The 22,219-nt window shown below is 42.8% G+C and overlaps 1 protein-coding gene across 1 annotated transcript in view; it reads left to right on the top strand.

Annotated features, from left to right (window-relative positions):
• TRPC5 (transient receptor potential cation channel, subfamily C, member 5) overlaps positions 1–22,219 on the top strand; it is a 65,399-nt gene that overhangs the window by 32,269 nt on the left and 10,911 nt on the right. Inside the window, exons 3-6 of the mRNA XM_009076208.1 lie at positions 1,198–1,534; positions 4,560–4,699; positions 8,662–8,984; positions 13,542–13,737. Of these exons, the coding sequence (XP_009074456.1) occupies positions 1,198–1,534; positions 4,560–4,699; positions 8,662–8,984; positions 13,542–13,737 (996 nt within the window). The remainder of the gene's footprint in view (positions 1–1,197; positions 1,535–4,559; positions 4,700–8,661; positions 8,985–13,541; positions 13,738–22,219) is intronic.

Here is a 22,219-nt window from a genome sequence, read left to right as displayed (position 1 = left end):
ATGCAGTTCTATTGCTACAGGAGCCTGTTTATCAATAATTCTATCCATGCTAAGACAATTTTTCTGGTTAATTACAGCACAGTAATAATACAACAACATACAGCACATAACAATCATCCTCAGAACTATGGTTGAGATTTTCTTTTGAATTGGAGAGCCCAGTGAGAAATCTGAGTTTAGTATTACCTCACTGAGACTGATTAGAAATCCAATACATAAAGAAAAACACACTTCTCTTGGTCTTGTAGACATCTCTAGTTAGATCTGGGTCTGAAAAGCTTTGAAAGCTGTGGGGCTGTCCAGGTATAATCAGGAACATAAAGCCTGGCACAGAGCAGAAATTTCATGGCTTGAGTTTGCAATTTCAAAGGCTAATAGGTACTAGAATAGTCTGAAGTAGTTGCAGCCTGAGTGTATCTGGTGTGGACACACTGACATGCAGTAAATCACCATCATGATGTTATTTTTCACAGAGTGAAAGTAAACTGTCAGATGTCACTTTCGGTGCTGTGATCAAAGATTTCTTTTGGCCTCTGCTTAGTCTCTTACATTTTACAATTGCTTTCTTCCTGAATAGCAAGGCATGGTTACAAATGTGCTGTCCTGTTTCCCAACAGATGTCACCTGGCTGCACCTTACATTGCTGCCTGCTGTCTCATGCCCAGCACAGCCCACACACACATATGCTGGCCTCCTTGCACAGAGCCACACGCAGCACCCCACACGCTTCTGGAGACATTCTCACACAGACACTTTCAGAGCTTTACACCTTTTCCCTCCTGTCTCATGTTGTAGTCATTTCTTAAAGATGCTGACAGTGACTTGTTTGAGGCAGTTGAAACCTGAAACATTCCTAAAAGAAACGTGCTGAAACACATGGGAAGGGAAACAGCTCGTAGTAATTTTCGTTGTGCCACTTCTGCATGAGGCTTCATGTGTGGTGAGTGGTTGATCTACATAAGGATGCTGCAAATAGAAATAAAAAATTCTTCTCATAGAAGAAATCTTAAACCCCGTGTAGAAAATAAGAGCAAAATCTTCCTCCTTTCTTCCCTCTGTTTCCGAAATATGCTTTTCCACCCCACAGCCAGCCCCAAACAGAATATGAGGGTCCGTGTGGGCTCTAACACATATGTGAGGGGGAGTGCACATGAAGTACCAGTCAGTAATAATCTTTCTTTCTTTTTTCCTCCTCAGTTTGTTGCTCAGCCAAACTGCCAGCAGCTACTAGCAACACTTTGGTACGATGGTTTTCCAGGATGGAGGCGGAAACACTGGGCAGTAAAACTCTTGACCTGTGTCACCATTGGACTGCTGTTTCCCATGCTATCCGTGGCGTATCTGATTGCACCGAAGAGCAGGCTGGGACTGTTCATTAAAAAGCCATTTATAAAGTTTATCTGCCACACCGGCTCTTACCTGACTTTCCTCTTCATGCTTCTGCTGGCATCGCAGCACATCGTCAGGACTGACCTTCATATGCAGGGACCACCTCCAACCATTGTGGAGTGGATGATCCTGCCCTGGGTTCTAGGTAAATCCAAAACATTAGAAAGCTGAGCCACAGTCACCTGACTCACACCCATGGCAACTGTGTGGGGACTCATTTCTGATCTCAGCATCACCAGCATGTGAAGAGATCTGGCAGCCAGCTCCAGTAGCTGCACAGAACAGCTGGGCTCCTTCTGGAACAACAGATCCTATTGGCCTAGGGCTCTTCTGCTGTTCTGTTCCCATCTGACATGTCTTTAGATATGACCCTGAGTAAACTGCTTCAGATGCGACTCTCTCCCTGCTTCCCCCATGCTCTGTGTGAGGAGCAGGTTAGGAACTAGCTTCTGGGTCACACACAGTGTCACTTCTCAGTCTGGCTCGGCTCTGCTGGCTGGTACATGGCAGCAAACTGCCCAGAGCCTGTCTCTGCTCTTGCCTGCTCCCTGACCTGCTCCCAGAGGCAGTGCACAGGTCCAGCCCATTTTATTCCTGGGCTCTCAGACTCCCAAGTAACCCACTGGAAGGCAGAAAATGGAAGATGAATTTCACTCTATGCTGATAATCACTGACCAATTCAACATCAAGCACTCTAATATAAGCAGGAGTAGGAGGGAACATTGATTATCAGAAGGTTAAATGTGAGGTTCTTATTCCAGTGTGGCTTGGGCAGCCACAACTGGGAAGAGGAGGAGTTGTCTGTGTCCTGAGGGCAGGATGTACAAGTGAGGTAGTGAGATGGGATGGGAGAAGAGCCGAAAAGCATAGCTGGATACAGTTTTGATGAGAGAGAAGTATTAACCCTTTCAAACTGAGCTCCAACACAACTGCAAGTGGAAACCTGTGGGCTCCATCAGGAGCATGATCTCTCCTTTGATTCAGCTCCCATCTCCCTTGCAGAGCCACCAGCAAGTAGCACCATTGGGAGCTGGAGTGTTTGTGGAAAGTTTGCTCATGGGCAGTGGTTTCCATACCTGGATAGGTCTCCTTCAGTCTCTGCTTTCCCATGCCTGCTGGCTCCTCTCTCCTGGTGATACCAGGACCCCACTCCTCATTTCAATGGTGCCTCTGAATCAGTCTAGTTCTGTGCTGAACAAACCCAGCTGTTCCCTGGGCCAAACCTATAACTGCTGATGGAAAACATGGAAGGAAAGTAAGAGTTACAAACATGTCCACAAATCACTTTGGATGGTGACCCAGGGCACTGTGCTCCTTGCACTGCTCTACCAAGAGCCTCATTATCTGATTAAACTGATTTATGGCATTGAAATGCAGGTGTTGGTAGAAACTTCAGAGTAAGATGAGAAGGTTAGATGTATTTTCTGAGCTTAGGTGATCTCTTCACATTATCTTTAAATTTGTGGTTAAAATTGAGGGAAATGGTAGGCATTTCAGCAAAATTGATTTGCAGATGAAAGAAAGATCATCCATGAAAAAAACACCTTTCAAAAGCACCTCTTACAGCTGTCTGCTCTTCTTTTTGAGTTTCTTTGTTTCAGATAAATAGGGATATTGTGGGGCTGTTTATTAAATGGAGAAATTAGAGCAGTTTCACCATATTAAAGGTTATTATTTACGAAATATTTTCCACTATAAAAGGAGAGAGCACAAGCACACACTTAGCATTGCTGTAACTATAGTAACCAGCAACGATAACTCACTATAAATACAGTGTATGAGTTCTTCAACAGGCTCCTCTCCATTGATTTATTCTGTTTTATGGTTTTACGTGCATGCAAAGACGTAGAGGCAGCTGTAATAAGATTACCTTACTGGCCTTGACATTACTTTTGTCTGACCACTGACCTGCTGGCTGGCAGCTGAACAGCTCAGATTGATATTTGGGTGTTTGCAGCAGTTCATTTCAACTTTAGTTGGTCTTCGGATTGAACTTTCAGATCCTTAAAGTTGAGTTTCAAATAGCGTATCAGTGACCACTGCAGTATCCTGTGGTTAGGTAGAGGCAGCAATTTGGGTAAATATATTGGTAAGGCACCTGGAGGTGTATTTTTCCCCCTTTTCAGGTCTTCATTAAAGGATAATGTAAACTGGGTAATTCAAAATACCTGGGGCTCTAAAGACCTCAGAAGCACATAGGGAATGGAGGAGCCTAACTGCCATTTGCTTTGTAATGGGACTTAGGCTTTCAAAAATACTTAAACAGTTCTACAATAAGGGACATATGAGTTACTTAAAATCAGAACTGTATGCTAGGTGAGTTTAGCAGTTTGGTAATGAACTTCAGAAGCTGCCCCTCACCCCTTCAGCTGCAAGGAGGTGTAGTGAACATTAGCAAGTGCCAAAAATTATTACCAGAAGGCATTTCAGAGTTGAGATGATGGGCTCTGGCCGTACCCTCAGGAACAAATACTCACCTCACAAAACCCACTAGCCGTATTTGACATGAGGTGAGTCACTGCTGAGGGATGTGGTGCCAGGCTGCAATGCCCTTTTTCATGCTGAGTCTTACCTTTTCTCACAAATTTCCCTGTGGGCATTTTGTACCGCAAGATGCATAAATACAGTGACTGAGTGCAGAGAATTAATTCACTTCTTCCTTCTTTGGTGTGATATTTCCAGGTCAGGGAGGAGCTGTACTGGCACGCAGAAGCTGGTACTACTGTTGCAAGAGAAAATCAGGAAAAATCAGTGTTGCCCAGTGGAGTAATGAATTGCTTATAGTCTCTATGAGAGCAAACAATCTGTTAGAAACTATACCAAATACAGTTGCTTAAATAGTTTATTCACGTAGAACAAATTTCATCGGAGCCAATCCACTCATACTGGTTATAATTAACATATGTTTCAAGCAGTCTCCTCGTGTGTATATCTGGAGCCCTGGATAGGAAACCAAGGTCTTTTTCTTCTCTCTCTCTAGACTACATTCCTCACAGACTTGTAAAATGTCTCATAATCAGCAGCATTATACTCTGTAGAAGGCAGAAGGGATGAGACATTTTTTCCAAGCTGTTAATTTCAAATTGTCTTGTATTACATCAGATATACAGAGTGCTTTAATGGCAAAAAATGCCTTGTCATGACAATTAACTCTTTCTTTCTTTCTACAGGTTTTATCTGGGGAGAAATCAAGGAAATGTGGGATGGTGGATTCAATGAATACGTACATGACTGGTGGAATCTGATGGATTTTGCAATGAACTCCCTCTATCTTGCAACTATCTCCCTTAAAATTGTTGCCTACGTCAAGGTACAGTAAATTGGGACAGAGAAATTGTAACACGCTTGTGAGAATTGTAGTACACAGGGTAAAAACTGTACGAATCAAAATTATAGTTCAAAGAAAATAGCTGTTTTTCAAGCAGTCCAGTTTTGAAAATTCACCTGAAAAGCTTATTGATTTATCTGGAGAATGAGTGTCCTGTTCATCTTGAATCTTTGGTTACGACTGAAGCAGATTGTTTGGGCATTGGGTAGAAATTTTCCCACTGTCTGTCCTTTTTGTAGCTACTCAGTTGCCAAAGCTGTTTGTTTTCCATACTGACACTGGACCTCTTTCAACAATGCTAGACATAGTGGAAATATGATTTTTAAATAAAACAATAAAGGAAAACCAGGAATAGGGTTATCTGGAAACATCTACAGCCAAGATTTATAATCTGTAGTCCTATGGATCTGTAGATTACTAATCAGAAATTTGTGAAAAGTCTACTGTGAAAAGCAAGACTGTTAGTAGGAAGCTTCCGTCTGATATAAAGGAGTCAAATTATTCTCTTCAATATATAAACTATAGGCAGGGAAATGACAAAGGAGCAAGCTGGGGCTTTAACACCCTGTAAAGTCTTCTCTGTCATGTTTAATTTGTGGTGAGAGTGCACATCAGAGCTCATCCTCAAAAGCACCTTCCACATTTATAAACTTCTGATGCACCAGATTAGCATATGCACACGGTTTGAAGCCAGAGGATGGCCTGAAGCACTTTCCTTCTGTCTCCTTTTTTCAAAGACAAGACACAAGTGGCATCCTGTAAAATTCCTTATGCAACAGCTCTCTTTGGCTTCAGCTGGAGCTTCGTGCTTGGCCTGATTCTTTGCTTGATATGAATCAGCAGTAGCTTCACTGCAGTCAGTGTAATTACTCAGGTGTAAATGAAGTAACTGGAATCTGCTCCTTGGCCACTCATGTGCTTTCTAGTTTTGCTGTGCTACTCTGTTGGTTTTGCTCTGGTAGAAGAATACTACTTCTTGTAGCCCAGCTCCTAATAGCCAGGACAAGCACTTCCCCAAAGCAACCTTGTTTAGTCCTGCCCAGCATGTATCCAGGCAGAGGGGAAAGAGGAGAATATTTCACAAAGCTCACTGACTCCAAAACGCAAGCAGCCCTGCTATGGGGCCTTTGTAAAATCCAGAAGGCTGAGTCGTGGTGAGTCAGATTTTCAAAGGGAAAAGCTTTAAGCTAGTTGCTGCTCCCTGAAGAGGCAGCTCTGTAACAGCATCAAAGCAGGAACAGATTACGTCTTTTATTCTCCCAGCATTCAGAACCAGTGAGGAAATTACAGACTTGAAAGGTTGGTATTTAAGCTGTAAGCAACACAAAACAATGCTGAAAATTGTGTAAGATTCATGAACAAATCTGAAAAATGTTAACAATCTCGTTCTTTCTCACACACAAATTACTAGAGGAGCTGTGCATCCACAGGTTTATACAGTCACATACTGAGGTTCAAACTCACAGCCAAACCACAGGTACAAAGGACACAGAGCTTTGTTTGCATACTCTGTAAGAGCTACAGAAACTTGCAGATTGACTACAAAGACCTATATCCCAGCATACAAAAGAAGATTTGCAGGAATATATCTGTTCGAGTACAGATCAGCCCCTCTTGGATTAAACCTGGCTGATTTCAGGTCAGCACCTGATGAGGACCAAGGTCAGACAATTCTGAAAGGTGCATAAAGTCTTCTATAGGACTGAAAGAACTATACTTCTGAGACAGCACGGCCACAGAAGTTCCCTTCTGACCTGTGTCACTTAGGGGTTGAAATGTGCTCTGAAATGTGAGGATTCATAACGTTGATAATGGCTTCAAAACCTTCTGCAACATGACTTGTTATTTATAGAACAGCCCTGAGCTGGAAAAGGCTGCGATATACGCCAATATACCATATCCTAACACTTCTTAGAACTTCAAAGGATTACATGGACATTTAACTTTCTGCCAAATATCAGAAAAAATAAATTGCATACTGACGCTAATGTTTTCCATCCTTGTTTTTAGGCGAAGTCTTTTTTTCCTTTATTTGACTGGTTTCAAAACATGGCCCTAATATTATCTGATACCAATGAAATCTACAGGATAATTACAGGGTAGAAATACTTTCTTAATCAGTTTTCATTCGCAGCATTGAATTATCATGTAATGAGGAAGGGTAAATGTGATGGCCTGGCGTAATTTATTTGTACCTTTCTGTATGCATCTCTGCTGTGTTTCATCTTCTGCATAGATACTAACCCAAACAACTCCAGCCTTCCCAGATACCCAGCTTCATTAGATAACTCTGAAATCTGCTGTTTCTCTATTACCTATGATGCTAGGCTGCTTTAAAAAGACTATTTTCCAAGCAAGGACATACTATCAGTTAAAAAAGGGTCAAAATATGACCCTAATAAGTTGATTTAAAAATAGATGTGAGACACAGAAGACCTTTTCACACACCTTTACATGCAGTCTGTGCTAATCCCTAGCACAGGGATCTCCTGGGCTGCTGTGTCCAGTCAGCCTGCAGAAAAGAATTGGGAGTAACTGTGCAAGGCTGCTGTCTAGCCTTCCCAGTCCCAACCTTCTGCCCCTACTGCTGGATGTCCACAAAAAGTTAACATGTCTGCCTGTTTGTAAACATTTTAAGACCCATCTTCAAATCAAGTTAACAGGCTCAGGCCATGATGTTCATGTAATAAAGAACAGTTTGAAAATGTCAAAAGCAATCCGAGGTCATGCTGAAATGCCTTTGTATCAAGTCTCATCTCCTTCATACAGAGGAATAGTTTGAAACATCAACTTGCTTTTAGCTGTGTCTGTGAAAAAATTGGGAGTTTGTGTATTGGACCTTCAGATTTAAACAGAAAGTCCCTGCAATCTCATCTGTCCATGTGACAGATTTCCTGTTAAAGGTAAAAAAATTATTTTGGAAGTCCTAAACAAGCTGGTTACACTATTAGCCATATTATTTTAAGTACATTTTTGGCTTTTATACATGGTAAATGAACAGAGACAAATGTTAAAAGGGCAATTATTGTTTGATGCTAAATGTCTTTGACTGCTTTCCATGATGCCAGTGTAGTTAAGCCAGAGCAGTTACATTTATAGAACCAGCTCTTGTGTGTTACCTGTTTGCATCTGGCTGCACTTTGCTCAGAAAATGCTTCATTTTTTACAGTTCTGTTACAAATCCAGTTAACACTGTAATTGATGCACTCGAATGTATCCAGTGTTTCAGCTGTAATTAAGAGCTCTTCTTTAGCAACTCTCCTAAAACTGCCATGACAAATTAACTAATAAGAAAATTAATATGAAGAAAGCTTTTTCATTCTGGGCTGTTGGCACTTTTCTTTTTTTTTGAGCTTGCTGGGGAAGGAAAGCATCCAACAGTTCATTGCTTTCCCTCTTCCCTCCCTTTTCCCTCCTTTGCATTGTTCATGTAATATGCAGTGCCTTGAATGTGCAGTCATGGTAAGGAGGAAAAAGAAAAAAAGTGATTGGAAATTTCTGTGTGGAACTTGCTAAAGTCTGAACCCCTTTAAATGTTGAAAGAGAAGGAGATTGTGTGTACCCACAGACCTAAAGAACCCAGAGACAGTGAACTAAAAACTGTCCTGTTTTCTAAGTTTAGGCTAAGAACAGCCAACATAACCAAAGCCTCTAAAGAAAAACTGGTCCCACAACTCTCCCTGTCAGGGGCTCATAATCTAGTAGGCAGAGTTCATAAGAAGGCATCATTAAACCTAAGCCTCTGCCCTGATCAAGCCAGCTTGTTCCTGAATCCTAAAGGTTAGTCTGACAGTAGCTGAGATATAAGAATTTAAATGTGTTTTTTGTCGCCTGTACCTGATTAGGATTTACTGTGAAGTGTTAGTATTAGCATCTGTGACTTTTTCAGTTATTTCAGAGTAATTATGACACAATTCACTTTTACCCATTGTTCTTTCTTTCAGTATAACGGTTCTCGTCCAAGGGAGGAATGGGAAATGTGGCACCCGACTCTCATTGCAGAAGCTCTCTTTGCAATATCCAACATTTTAAGTTCCTTGCGTCTCATATCCCTGTTTACAGCAAATTCACACCTGGGACCCTTGCAGATTTCTCTGGGACGCATGCTGCTAGACATCCTTAAATTCCTTTTTATCTACTGTCTGGTGCTTCTGGCTTTTGCCAATGGACTGAACCAGCTTTATTTTTATTACGAGACCAGTGCCTCGGAGGAACCCAACAACTGCAAGGGGATCCGATGTGAGAAACAGAACAATGCCTTCTCCACGTAAGACATCCTTTCCTTTCTGTCTTCTGTTCTGACTTCCACTGTCCCCTGTCTTACCTGCCTTCACCTATTGTCTGTCACTGCACTGAAAGTGCCCTGATTTATTCATTGTCAAATCCCACGTGAGGGGGTTGACTCTGAAGGAAAGGTGTGAGCTAATTGGGGCAAACATTCTGCTGAGCTCTGCTGTCAGAATGACTCTTACTTAGGTCTGGAAGTGGGAGACCATTGTTTCAGTTCTGGACCAAGGAGTCTCCCTCACAATTCTGCTACTTAAAAATCTTATTATGGCTATGTACAATTTCGGTATATTTGAGAAAGCAAGTATCCTTTGGCCGTAGACATTGTTTTGCCTGATTCCAGAGGAAAGGAGGGGAAGCTGAACAACAATCTCACCTAGATCATTTTTATGCATACATGATATTGCAGGCTTCTCAGATTCCTTGCAGTGGGGTGAGACTAAAATCCCAGCAAACCCCTTTTTGCTGGGAATGCTGGTACTTTACTGAGATGTTGGCATGGAAATTGCTGTGAGGACAGCTGGCAGAGCTGAAAGACATAGCACATACTGAAAAATAACATGAATTGTCTTTCTGATGTATTTGTTTTAATTACTAATAGTAGATATAATTACAATAATCAGCCCCCACCCAATTGTTCTTGCTGCTTGCACAGTACTTAACTCACAATGGGAAGAGAAATAAATAAAGCACAGTCTAGAAAAAGGCCCACGCCCTGCAAACAAGCTAAACAAAACTGTTGTCCACCACTTTATGCTAAATTAAATAAAACTTGTCGTGATGCCAAATAATCTCCACCCTCCATCAGCTGAAGGCTTGGGGTTAAGAAAGGATTTGGGTCATATTTGCACTGTTATCAAAAACAGAAGATGTCTGAGGCCACATGACTTGGTTGGGAGAGGAAAAGCCCCAGCATTGTCCTGTGGGCTCTCTCCTAAAAGAAGTGTAGGATTTTCATGGGATAGAGACCATCCTACAAGAGCATCATGACCTAGTTGGCCATGCGCGTGCCATTTTCCACTGCCAAGCAGGAGCACCATAGTCTTGATTAATTTTCTCATGAAACTCATCTATGTCTTGAGGAAGTGAACTGCACTGTGCTAATGAAAAACAGAATTAAAGATTTCAGTCTTTTTTTCTGTTTTAATTGCTTTGCATGCCCCAGAAATGTGTTGTGCTGCCCTTGCAAAGGAATTAAATAACAAATAGTATTCCTTGATCTACATCCATATTGATGCAGCAGCCAGAGGGCAGAAGGTTTGGCAAGCACAAGTGTTTGTCAAGGGGCAGCTTCTAACTCAGGAAGGGTCAAACCCACAAAGTTAGGACCAAATCCTGTCTTTTCCTGGAATGGCAGTGAGTATTCAGTTCCGCATTCTGGTTTGGACCTGTCACCATTGCAAACCAGTTGTTTGACAGATTTCATTTTATCAGGTTAGTGGAGAAAACAACAGCAGGATTTGACTAAGGAAAAAGAACGCTGGACCAGCAGGAGAACAACCATCCTCACATCTGTAAGAAGGTGTTATGTCTTGGAAGCTAGAAATGACACAGAAGCAGTTAGCAGAAAGTGTGCAGACCAGCTTAAATACAGACCACAATTTCTCCCACCCTAACATTCATTTAAACCTCCTGCCAAGGAGAATATAGCATAGAAAGGAAATTGAGGGGGCTCAGCCTTTGTCACAGAGGTTTGCATAAAACAAAATCGCAGTGGGAGGGGATCCATTAGGAGTGAGGTCTCCTGGCAGGGGACGGAACACTCTGCAGGTACTTTTTGTTTGAGACTTGCTTAAGAAATTTATTTAACGTGTTCTTAAAAGTTTAAATAGTCTATTAACACCCCCAGTACAAGCTGACATTTGGCCGTGGAGCAGATGCACAGCATGGGTGGGTGAGTGGCAGAGAACATTCAGCCTGCAGAACGGGACATTGTCGGGTTGGGGAGAGCAAGTGTGGCTGGAGCCAGTTCAGCCAGAGCTGGTAGTACCCCAAGTTTGCTCATAGTTCATCCCCAGTGAGGGAATAAATGTAAAAAGCTTTCAATCAGTGCCCTTTGATTTCCTACCAGCATTCCTAGGCAGTCACACAATAAGCTCTAATTTTGCAAGGGAAGGAAAGAAGACGCCCCTTTTGTGTGTACAGCTTGTGTCAAATGTGACACCTATTTACTGGCACATTATTTCCTCTTACTCTCAAAGGGTGGGTTTAATATTTTCTTGCTGAGGAAATTTTCTGCATCGCAAACACAGATCATGGAAAAGTAATATTCCTTTGTGACAGCAACGAGGGGAAGTCATGAATAATTTAAGAATTTCTGCTTTGGCCTTGCCATCCCTCAGAAAGCAGAGTGCCTGCTGCTTAGGCAGATGATTGGAAAATGAGTTTATTGCTGTGATGCTGGTAACTGAAGGAGAAGAGAGTGAGGAAGAGGAGGAAAGGGTGGAGGAAGTCACACCTTACTGCCTGCTGTGCCTTTCTCACTGGAGGGTCATGCTGCTTGCTGGGGCCATTTCCCCTGGGGTGCAGGTTCCCATGGCAGAGTGGAGCACTCGCTTCCTCTAAGCTGCCATGGAGAGTCGTGGAAATTGAAATTTCTCCTGTTTGCTGAAGGAGAAGAGAGTGAGGAAGAGGAGGAAAGGGTGGAGGAAGTCACACCTTACTGCCTGCTGTGCCTTTCTCACTGGAGGGTCATGCTGCTTGCTGGGGCCATTTCCCCTGGGGTGCAGGTTCCCATGGCAGAGTGGAGCACTCGCTTCCTCTAAGCTGCCATGGAGAGTCGTGGAAATTGAAATTTCTCCTGTTTGGATCCAAAATTTTAGGACAGGACAGTCTTTCAATCACAATTTTCGGAACTCTGTGTTTTTGAAGTTCCTTCTCCAAAGTAGTGTGAGCCTAACTTGAAACACTGAAACAGTGTGAAAAGACACTGCGAGTCTGTGCTGTCATTTAAACACTGCGGAAAGAGTAACTAGACCTTACTGTTGTGCAGAGCTGCAGGAACCAGTTGGTGTCTTTTTCAAGGGGAGGCTACATGTCCACATGTAACTATGTTGGCCTTAGTCTGGGCCCAAATTATACTCCTGGTTAGTACTGTGCATCCAGAGCAATGCACTGATCACTTCTAGGACTGATTTCAGTTTAATGACAGGAACCTCTGTCTCCCCTGAGCCTACAGCCTAAGCAGTACTACTGCTAATAGTAAAAATATAAATATTTTAAAAGATAGCTAGCACTCCACCATTTTTTACTGAAGATATGCTTAGCATTCTATGGTTAATCCTTATTTTAACACCTTGGTTATTTAATAAGCTTAAGCAGCCTGGCTTTTGGCAGAATGGGTTTTTGCTTTAAAGAGTCCTTATGCTTTTGGCCAGTGAAAGACATAAGATACATCCAGAAAGAATAAAGAAACTAAATCCTTATATAAGACATGGGCGTACACATGGAACAGATGCCTAGAGATGATGAGAGAACAGATTCCTGGTATGTCAAGTAAAGCATCTGAATTATTTGTATTGATTTATCTAGTAGTTGCATTTGAAAATATCTGCTGACCTCAGGCCAAAATGGAAACTCCTAAACAGGCATATAAATGTCATTTTTGGATGATATAAATGCCGTATTTTGGAAAGCCAAAACAAATATGCCCAAATAGAGCAATTATTTAGATTGCTGATTACGTATCTGATGTGACTGCAAAAGGTCACTTGTCTGTGGCTGAAGCAAAGAGAGACCTGGGATGATCTCATCAGTGCAGTGAGGTCGGATCTAGTTCATCTATGGAAAGAAGACTTCAAAGGAAGAAAAACTCTTGGGCTGAATTAATGTGATGACTGTCTTTCATCTGAGTCACTACTGATCAGTCCTTGCAGGGCTCTGCCCTGTGATGGGTGTGAGCAGCTTCACCAACCAGTGGTTTTGGGCAGGTGCTTTGCAAACAGACAGGGTCTTAGGAGCCAAAGCAACTGCAAGCTCTCAGCCTATATTAGAGCACAAGGTGCAAATGGACATCATTTCTCACATCTCCTACCTTGTGGTGGCTTGTTGCTGTGCACTATTTAAGTACTACAGTCATGCTGTACTTGGGGATGGGTTCTCTGAACATTTATCCTGCAGACATGTTAATGATGCAGGCACTGATTAAACAGGAGAGTTTATAGATAACAGCAGTATCACAGCATGACAATTTTAATTAGAAGGAATATATTGTGGTTGTTGTTTCCATGTGTGTAGAGTGGGAAAGGGAGCCTTGGATTTCTTCAGGGCAGTTGGGCTCATTGCATTTCATAAGGATGTGGACGGGGCTCTTGGACATGTTGTTGATGTGACACAACTCTTACATGCATTGGCCAGTGGGTCTCTGTGGCTGAAGCACGCAGATTGTCTCTGGGCAGGATAAATCGCTGTACCAAACAGCTGCTCTGAAGTGTCTCCCAGTGTCTGTGTGTTCCCTACCTGAAGACCACCTGAACCAGGCATCACTTTCCATTCCCCAGCATGAGATAGCCAAGTAAAAATCTGTTTTTCTTTGCAGACTTTTTGAGACCCTCCAGTCACTCTTTTGGTCTGTGTTCGGTCTGCTGAATCTCTACGTCACCAACGTGAAAGCCAGACATGAGTTCACAGAATTTGTTGGGGCCACAATGTTTGGGACCTACAATGTCATCTCCCTTGTTGTGCTGCTGAACATGCTCATAGCCATGATGAACAACTCCTACCAGCTCATTGCTGTGAGTTATCTTATCTCTCTTTGCTTTTATTTTTCTCCTGTGCCTCGTTTGTTTGACTTACAGCAAGTGTGTACCTTCTGGGATGCTGGAGACTGCTGCCCCCAGTTTTTGACAGCAGGTAGTTGGAATTTTTGCTCACTAGCCTGAATCACGCTTGCGGAGGTGGTTTTGCTCTGTTTGTAATGCTTAGCTGGAAAAGGCTTATGGGCTGTGATCTGCCCTTGTCTCCTCCTGTAGTGTAACCTCACTAACCACCCTGTCATTAGCAGCTGATTTACTCTGTGGCAGAGAAGGTGTATAAAGGGAAGCCTTCCCACTCCTTCCTGATGTTTGGTTTTAACTTGGGGGATGGGTGTTCTATTATATTTTTTTGTCCTATTACTATTTTCTCATGTGAAACCATGTGTGTCAGGAGGCCGGGTCTGCAGTTTCTTTTTTCCACAGTCTTCTCAATAGAAATGAGATCATGTCCATCTGTAACAGCAGCCAGTCTCCTGGCAGCTGAGTCTGCAAACCCATAATCCTAGATTCTTGAGCAAGCCCAGTGCTGGATGGATCTGATCTGAGGCAGCTAAGGACTGCCAGTTGGCTGTAGAGCCACTTTCAAACTTAACTTTCATTTGAATGTTCAAAACTGGTTTCGCTACTGTAATCTTGTTCTGTGTACCCAAAAGCCAATCTGTACCTTGATGATTAAATTTGTCAGCAGATTGAAAGCTAAAGCAGCCTGGCTCTGCAATTTAAAGCTCTTCAGATCAGAAGCAGTAAGAGAGGAAGCTAAATCTTGTGTGTGCAGTACTTCAGGTAAACCAGTGGGCACTTACTTTCCAGTTCTAACCTTAACATGATAGGTTTGGAGATAGTGAAGTGATGAACTGTGAAATCATCTGTGAACAGAAACAGGAGTTAGGAAAGTGGTTTTTGTGCTTAGCTGGTCACTCAGATGCACAGGCAGAGCAGTGGCTTCCTCCTCTGCTTTGGGTGACTCTTGGATTTACTGTAGAAGATTGAGGATGAAACAGAAAAACCAGAACTAGCACCAGCTCTACTATTTCCGATCCCAACTTCCTGGACAAGGCTCTGGGGAAGTGTATGGGTGAGCTGCTTTCCTGGCTAAAGCATACAGAGGAGAGTATTGAGTTGTTTGCTTGAACAGGTTCTACAACTGTTGCTGATTATCTGCTGGTTCAACTGGCTCCTAAATTCGCTTACTTAGTCAAACTAAGCACAGACCCATAAAATTGGTGATACTTTTGGACATCTGATCTTTATCATGTTAAAAACTATGAGAAAAACTGGACCATTGACCTTCCAGGTGAGCAGAAAAGCAGTTTATCACAAAGGCTTTATCAGTCTGTTTCAATGCCTTAAGTGATTTCTCTTTGTTCAGTGCTACTCCTCACATTCCAGGGAGACTGAAATGAGGGACAGAAAACAAAGATTCTCTCCTTGGCCATTTTCTCCCATTCCCCTTCCTTTATTGTCATGAAATAGGCTTGTCACTAAGACAAAGCCCAAACCTAAGACTGGCATAAGAATAGCAGTAGTTGTTATTCACTGGGATACAAACCACTCATCATTCTTTTCCCTGAATAATTCGAGTGATGCAATGACACATTACAAACAATCCCACATGAATTAGAGACCCATCATAACAATTAGCTGAAGTGAACGGTCCAGAGAGGACTTTGTATTAATGGTTTTGTATATGGAGCAGCTGGGAGCTGAGACTTGCTGGTCAGAGAGTCTGCATGTGAGAGACCTGAGGGTAAAGGACTGAACTCACCAGATAACCGAGGCATAACATACAATTCACTGTGCAGCACGAGCCCCCTGCTCAGAAGAATGATGGTGAAAATGCTACAGGATACTTCCTTGTCACTTAAGCTGTCACACTGCAGTTGCGATCGAGAGCAGTGACATTTCTTAGGAAGGCAAGAGGCAGTCACTTCCAATCTCTTCTCATGCAGCGCATGCAGCTTGGGTTTTGAAGCTAAATTTCTGCATGCATTCTCTCAGGGACAAATTTTCTTTTTGTGTCTTCTAAGGGCAAACATCAATTAATCTCTTCCATGAAGAAAACAAGTTGTTAATAAATGTTGAGCTTTACAAATGTGGGTCATTTTTTAACCTCCTGTAATCAGCTTCACCCCTTTCTGAATCACAGCAGTCTGATTACTAGACTGGGCATTTCTTCCTCGTGGTATTTAAATCACATTGAATACACATGGAATGACAGCATTCTAGGGAGAGAGGAGGGGAAGGGACCAAGAAGCTCTTGGGGTGGGGTGGAGGTCTTCTCCAGTGCATCAGTAGAAACTCTTGTGCTGTGTGCAGAACTCTGCAGAGAAATAAAACGAGCTAGATGTCAGGGATGAGATGAGAGTGTGCCTCTGCTTGATGATTTCCCTGCAGTGGAGTGGTGAGGACATCTTCATTAATTCCAATTGTTAATGAGCCAGTGCCACTGCTGCAATGCAAACAGACTTTCTTCCCTCCTTTCTTCCAGGGACAAATATACTAATGCATTTATAGTAGTTATACTTCAGGTCAGCTTTTCTCCACTGGCTCATCTATACATGAATTTCTGCTGTGAGGTTAGAGAAGAGAGACTCTAAACTGCTTTTCCTTGGCCCTTCATTGTGTCTCCCCAGTATGGGGGTTCAGGCTTGGTACTTAATTAGGCACTGCAGGCACACAGCATGACTGAGCAAGGCAAGCAGAGTAAAACCTTTGCACAGCTTTGAGTGATTCCTGACTCAGAGAAGGAAGAATTTTTTTGCCATAATTTTGTTGGTTTTTTCCTAAGCTATTTCAGACCTCAATAAATGCATATTTCTAGGGGTACCCTGAAGCAGTTTCAATATTGATTACTTTCATACAGCCCATTTTTCTCTTTTGCCAAACCATTGTCAAGAGTTGGTTACGGCACACTATCTTTCACTGACAAAGCAAACAAAATCCAAATGCACCCCAAAATTTCCATACACTTTCAATATGGGAAGATCAGAATGTTTTATACAAGCAGCACAGAATGGATCAGGATGTTATGTACTGCCAGCTCGTCCCTCATCTCAATACCTTCCCAGACGTGATACAAATACTATCACCCAATGAAGAGAAGAGGGATATGTCACGATGACAAGAGGAAGGACTGTGGAATGATGTGAGAGTAGCCAGGTGGCTCCATCATTTGTGAGTGGCAGAAAGTAACAGAGTGGGTAATGAGGACACTTTATGTGATGGGCTCTTTCTCATCGAAGTGCCACTGGGCTGCATCTGAAATGATACAATCCTTCTGCCAGGTTGTAGTTTTTTCAAAGCAATGTGATAGCAGGTGCACCTGAGGGTGCAGGTGCATTTGGGTCTTTCTGGTGCCTTGGGTGCAGGTATATTTTGCAGAGAATTAGCAATCAACACTTATTTTCTGAAAGCATATTCCTTGGGGACACATCTGTGATATTCTGGGAAGTCATGCAAGAATTAGTCACTGGAACCATACCAACAGTTCTGGCTCTGTAGCCACAGGAGCAATGGGAAGTAAGATTGATGGAAGAACAACTAAGACTCACGTGCAGGAAGGAAAACCACATGGCTGTGAGCTGGTAATGGGAGTTCCAGGTGAGTTAGAGTGATAAGTGGTGTACAACAGCACTGCAGCACTAGGCATCCTACTGACACATTAAGGAGAGATGTAAGCACTTGCAGCTTTCAGATGTTTTAGGAAAGTACAACAGTGCTTAATGCCTCAGGGACTGCATCACACTGAAGTGGGTCTGAGAAGAATTACCTCTTAACTCCTGTGCGTGAAGGTGTTACAGCCTCTAGTGTGTAATATGTAGTGGTTCTGTGATGTTGGAGTAATGACTGCACTCTAGCAACGAGTATTAAGTTACAAAATTGTTTTGTATATTGTGGTTTTTTATCCTCCTGTTGGTTTGTTTATCTGTTCTTTCAAGCTAGTTCATCTCAGTCACTCGTTACTGCAAAAGACAGCAGTCTCGTACAAAAAATGAAGCTTTCAGTTTATCTGTGTGAGTAATGTATGACCAAACTGGAACTTTGCTGACAGTGTTTGGGTTGGAGAAGTCAGGGCATTGAGCACCAAACTCAGGGTGCAGTTTTACATTACAGAATGAAGTATAGTGGATTAACACATACAGTGAAGGGCAAGAATGAAAATGAGAACTATTTTGCACAGCAGAACAAAAGCTGTGCAGTAAATAGAAATGGTATGAGCAGCTAAAAATAAGTGAAGCTTTGATTGTAAGTGTAGGGATGTTAGACAGAATTTTCTCATTTTTTTTGCAGAGTAGAGAGATTAAAAATTAAGGCACAAAGGAATATAAAGATTTTTCAGCTCCCTGTTACATTGTTTCTAAGATCACTTTGTATTTCCCCCAGGTACTAGTTTCAACCTTTTCTTCGTCTGTAAGGCACATGAATTCCTCTAGTTTTCTGCACCAGATGAACTCCCTCAGCACCATGTCAGTAATTGCTACCCAGTTTAATTTTTTTCTTTCCCTTTGTGATTTGTGACCCTTGGGACTGTAAAAAAAATAATGTTGCACCTCCTCTGCTTGCATGACCTGCACAGTTACTACTTGGTGGTTTTGCTAAGGAGGAATTTTATGAACCAGTAAACTTAGATCACGATACACAGCTGGCCAGTCCCTGCATGTGGCAGGTTTTGGGTGGTAGGTTTTCCCCCTATAGAAGTAAGGCCAGCTCCTAAGTCTGGACTCAAAGCTAAGCTATGGTAAAGCACCAGCCCCATTTCAGAACCATTAATTTGAATTTCTTAGAAATTGAGATGTGGTTTGTTTTTAACTCTGTCATGCAGCAGGAAATTAAATTATGCTCTTGTTATACTCTTGTTGCCAATACAAGCTGGAATTAATGTCTCTTGGAGCTTTTTATGGTGCAGCAAAACAACTAGGTTCTAGAAAGGGGTTTAAATGGCTCTTCCTTGTTTGCCAGCTTTGTCCCTCAGTTTTGTGGCCCTCAGAACCTCCTGCTGACTAGCACACACATCTGCTGGTCACTGCCCACACACAGACCCTGCATTTGGGGTAGTACACTCAAAGCTTTCCTTCATTGTACAGGGCAAATCTAAGTCCCCAGATCTTAATCACTCTGCTCCTAAAACTCATCCATGTCATCTGCAATAATTAATTGAAATGATAAATTCTCCTGTACTTACTTGCTGCCTTTGGTGATGCTTGGACAGGCAGATAGTACAAGAAAGAATGGCCTTAAACTGAAGGAGGGTAGATTTTGGCTAGATGTTGGATAGAAATTCTCCCCTGTGAAGGTGGTGAGACACTGGCACAGGTTGCTCAGAGAAGCTGTTGCTGCCCTATCCCTGGAAGAGGTCAAGGCCAGGTTGGACAGGGCTTGGAGCAACCTGATCTAGTGGAAATTGCCCTTGCCCATGGCAAGGGGTTGGAATGAGATAATCCTTAAGGTCTCTTCCAACCCAAACCATTCCATGATTCTATGATTTCTGTTACATTTGCCCATGGAGAGTGATCCATGTGGGGAAATGCTGAACTCCTGCTCTCCAGTTTCCTCCTAGATAGCTGTAGCACACATTTAGAGGAGTAGGATTGATTCCCAAGGCTGGGGGCTCTCTCTGGAGCTTGTGACTGGGTGGGGGGGGTACTCCCTGCAGAGTTTGATAGGGAAGCGAAGGGAAATAGGTTGCAGCAGGGGTGTGTTGGGATGCTACCATACAGCAAGAGGCCTGCATGTGAAATTAGCCCTGGAGCCTTGCTCCAGACTGCCAGGCAGCTTAATTGCTTTTTGTTAGCAAGCTAAAGTATTCATTTGAAGGTGTAGAACTGTTTGTCTTTTTGCTGGCTTTGGCCTAATTACATATAACCCATGGACTTGATTCAAGTTGTTAATATTCGTCTGGTGTTTGCAGAGGCTTTAAATAGAGGCACTCAATGTGCTCCAGCTTCACAGGCTGCATCTTTCCTCTGTTGTTAGACCAGACAAAGCTAATTCTCCATCCTAGGGCCCAATCCTGCAACCCCTGCTCATGTGAGTATTGTCAGCAGGATCAGAAGGTTAATCCTTTCTGTTGCCTTTAATCTTTGAAACCCCAGATGTTTATGGCCAAACCACTCTGGGGCTTATTCAGAGCAGAAACATTACATTTAAGTAAAAAACAAGATGTAGATGACTCCTGGCTGATTTAAGATATTACAGGGAATTTGCTGGCATTCCTAGGACTGGGTTCTGGATGGGTTTTTTGGTGTGGTTAACACACCAGTGCCCCACATGACAGGTCAATAACTCTCTGCCTGTTACATGCGAAGCAGTGCAGCAAGGTTTGCTCTTGATACATGATAGAAGTTGAAGTATCCAGATGGAACCACATAGGTTGCAGCCCCCTGCATTATCCCATCTTTTATTTAGGCCTGACAAGCTCAATTAGCATTATCTTGTGCTTCTGTATCGAGGGGACTCTTGTGAAAAAGGCAGAATAGAAGAGGAAAGGTGAACAATAAAGGAAGAATATTAGTCAGGAAAAAGCAGTGAAAAACTAAAAGGGATTTATCTGGGAAGAGCTTTCCCCTGATACTGAGCAACGGAAACAGCTATATTATTAAGAATTCTCTGAAATGTGACATTCTAGATGCCAATGCTTCACATATTTCCTTTTCAACACGCTGCAAGCTGGCAAGTAAGTTGATGCTGATGATACAGGTGAAACAGAATATACACAACCCTTTTCAGTTAAACATGGAGATGTCTAATAACCTGGATCCTGTGCCTCCCAGTCTGTGTTTCTCTTTGCCAGTCCCATCCCCTGAAGTCACTCAGCCTCAACCTCTGCTTTGTTTTTCTGGGAGAAAACAGGGGCTTCTCTCCTGACCCAGTGCTATCTGCACAGCTCAACATTCATTTTGAGACTGGAGCATTCTCATACATTTATAATCTAACCCTCTCTTTTGGTTCAATGATGTATTTAAACGATCAGGGCGTAGAATTTTTTAATTTTTGAGCAATTTTTCAATTTCTGGCAGCTAAGCTCAGGCACTGTGTTTAGGTGACTGTGAGTAGGCTGACTTCCAGAGGTGTCAGGCACTGCTTCTCCCTCTGGTGCTATGACCTTTACAGGCTCAGTAAAACACATAATCTAACTCCATTCCTTTGCTGAGGAAAGGCAGTTTATGACCAGTCATAAAAGAGCAACACACTAAAGTATTTGCTGCCTGAATACATGTACAGAGTTATACACAGTCATGCTCCTGTGAGGAGCAGTGAGTGGAACTTGGAGAACATCAGCCTTGGCTCCCAGCTGACTTTGATTCTAAGGAGATAATGAAATTCTGAGGTGAGGTGAAGCCTTGCACCTTGTCTGCATCTGGTTACAACCTGCAAAACCCATGGGCTGTTTCAGCCCAGTTTCACTGTGCTCTGCTCTAGTCTTCAGTAAGACAACGTGACTCACATCTGCTGCATGCTGGCTTTTAGGTTCTTCCCATGGGTTTTCCCATACATGGTGGAGTGTCATGATTTGTCCTTTGAAATACATCTGCAGCTCCTTGGATTCAGAAGGCAAAGTCAAATCAAGTGCTTTGCCCGTGGAGTGGAAAGTGGTAACTTTTTTAATGCTTCTTCCTTCCAGGGCAGGTTTGTGCCAGGGAATCGTACTGACTCTCAGTAAAGCTGTGTCCAGCAGGGAGCTTGTTCATCTAGTAGACTATCCAGCTGTGCCAAGATTCACATCCTCCAGCATCAGGTGTTCTGGTAGATGTCCTGGACTGACATGATTCCAAAGGTCAGAAGACTGAGAACTGAGTTTGATTCCTAAGCTTTAGTTAGGATCTCTGATTGCTCAGAGGGGAACAGGTACTTTCTTAAGCCCAGCACTATCTCTAAGAGTAATACATAGATGATAGCTTTTGCAATGACTAATTTATAGACTCGGAATTGCTTGGGTTGGATATCACCCAAAACAGAGCTAAGACCAGTCAGTCCCGTATCCTAGGCTGTCCCAGACAAAAATGACCACAGCAGAAGTGCTGGTGATGTCACACAACTACCACCAGCAGTGGCTCAGCTCCATTCTGCTGGCAGCATGGCCTCACACTCCAGGAAATAGACCTTCAGGGAGGGGAAAGCAGATTCTGACAGGGACAGGGAAGCACCCGATTCTCCTTTGTATCTGGCTCGCACCAATCCAGCAGGAAACTTCTGGAAATAGTACATGTAGAAATGATGCTAAGTTCTTTTTTTTCTTTTTTTTTGCCATGGTACTAACAGAATCGCCAACACTCAAGCACTTTAGGTTAGCCATACCTTCTCAGCCCACCATTTCTGTAGGGGCACATGTGAATTACTTGATTTTGACCTGGCTGGAGGTAGTTAACATTATCAGCACAGATGTCCCTTATCTCTCTGACCTTCACCAAGAAAAGAGGCTCTTATCAGGCAGTGATAAAGGAGAGAGAATGGATGGCAGGAA

This window comes from Acanthisitta chloris, unplaced genomic scaffold (assembly GCF_000695815.1).
Source record: "Acanthisitta chloris isolate BGI_N310 unplaced genomic scaffold, ASM69581v1 scaffold15936, whole genome shotgun sequence".
Taxonomy (NCBI): domain Eukaryota; kingdom Metazoa; phylum Chordata; class Aves; order Passeriformes; family Acanthisittidae; genus Acanthisitta; species Acanthisitta chloris.
Note: the sequence above shows the minus strand (reverse complement) of the source record. Positions and strands in the feature narration are given on the sequence as shown.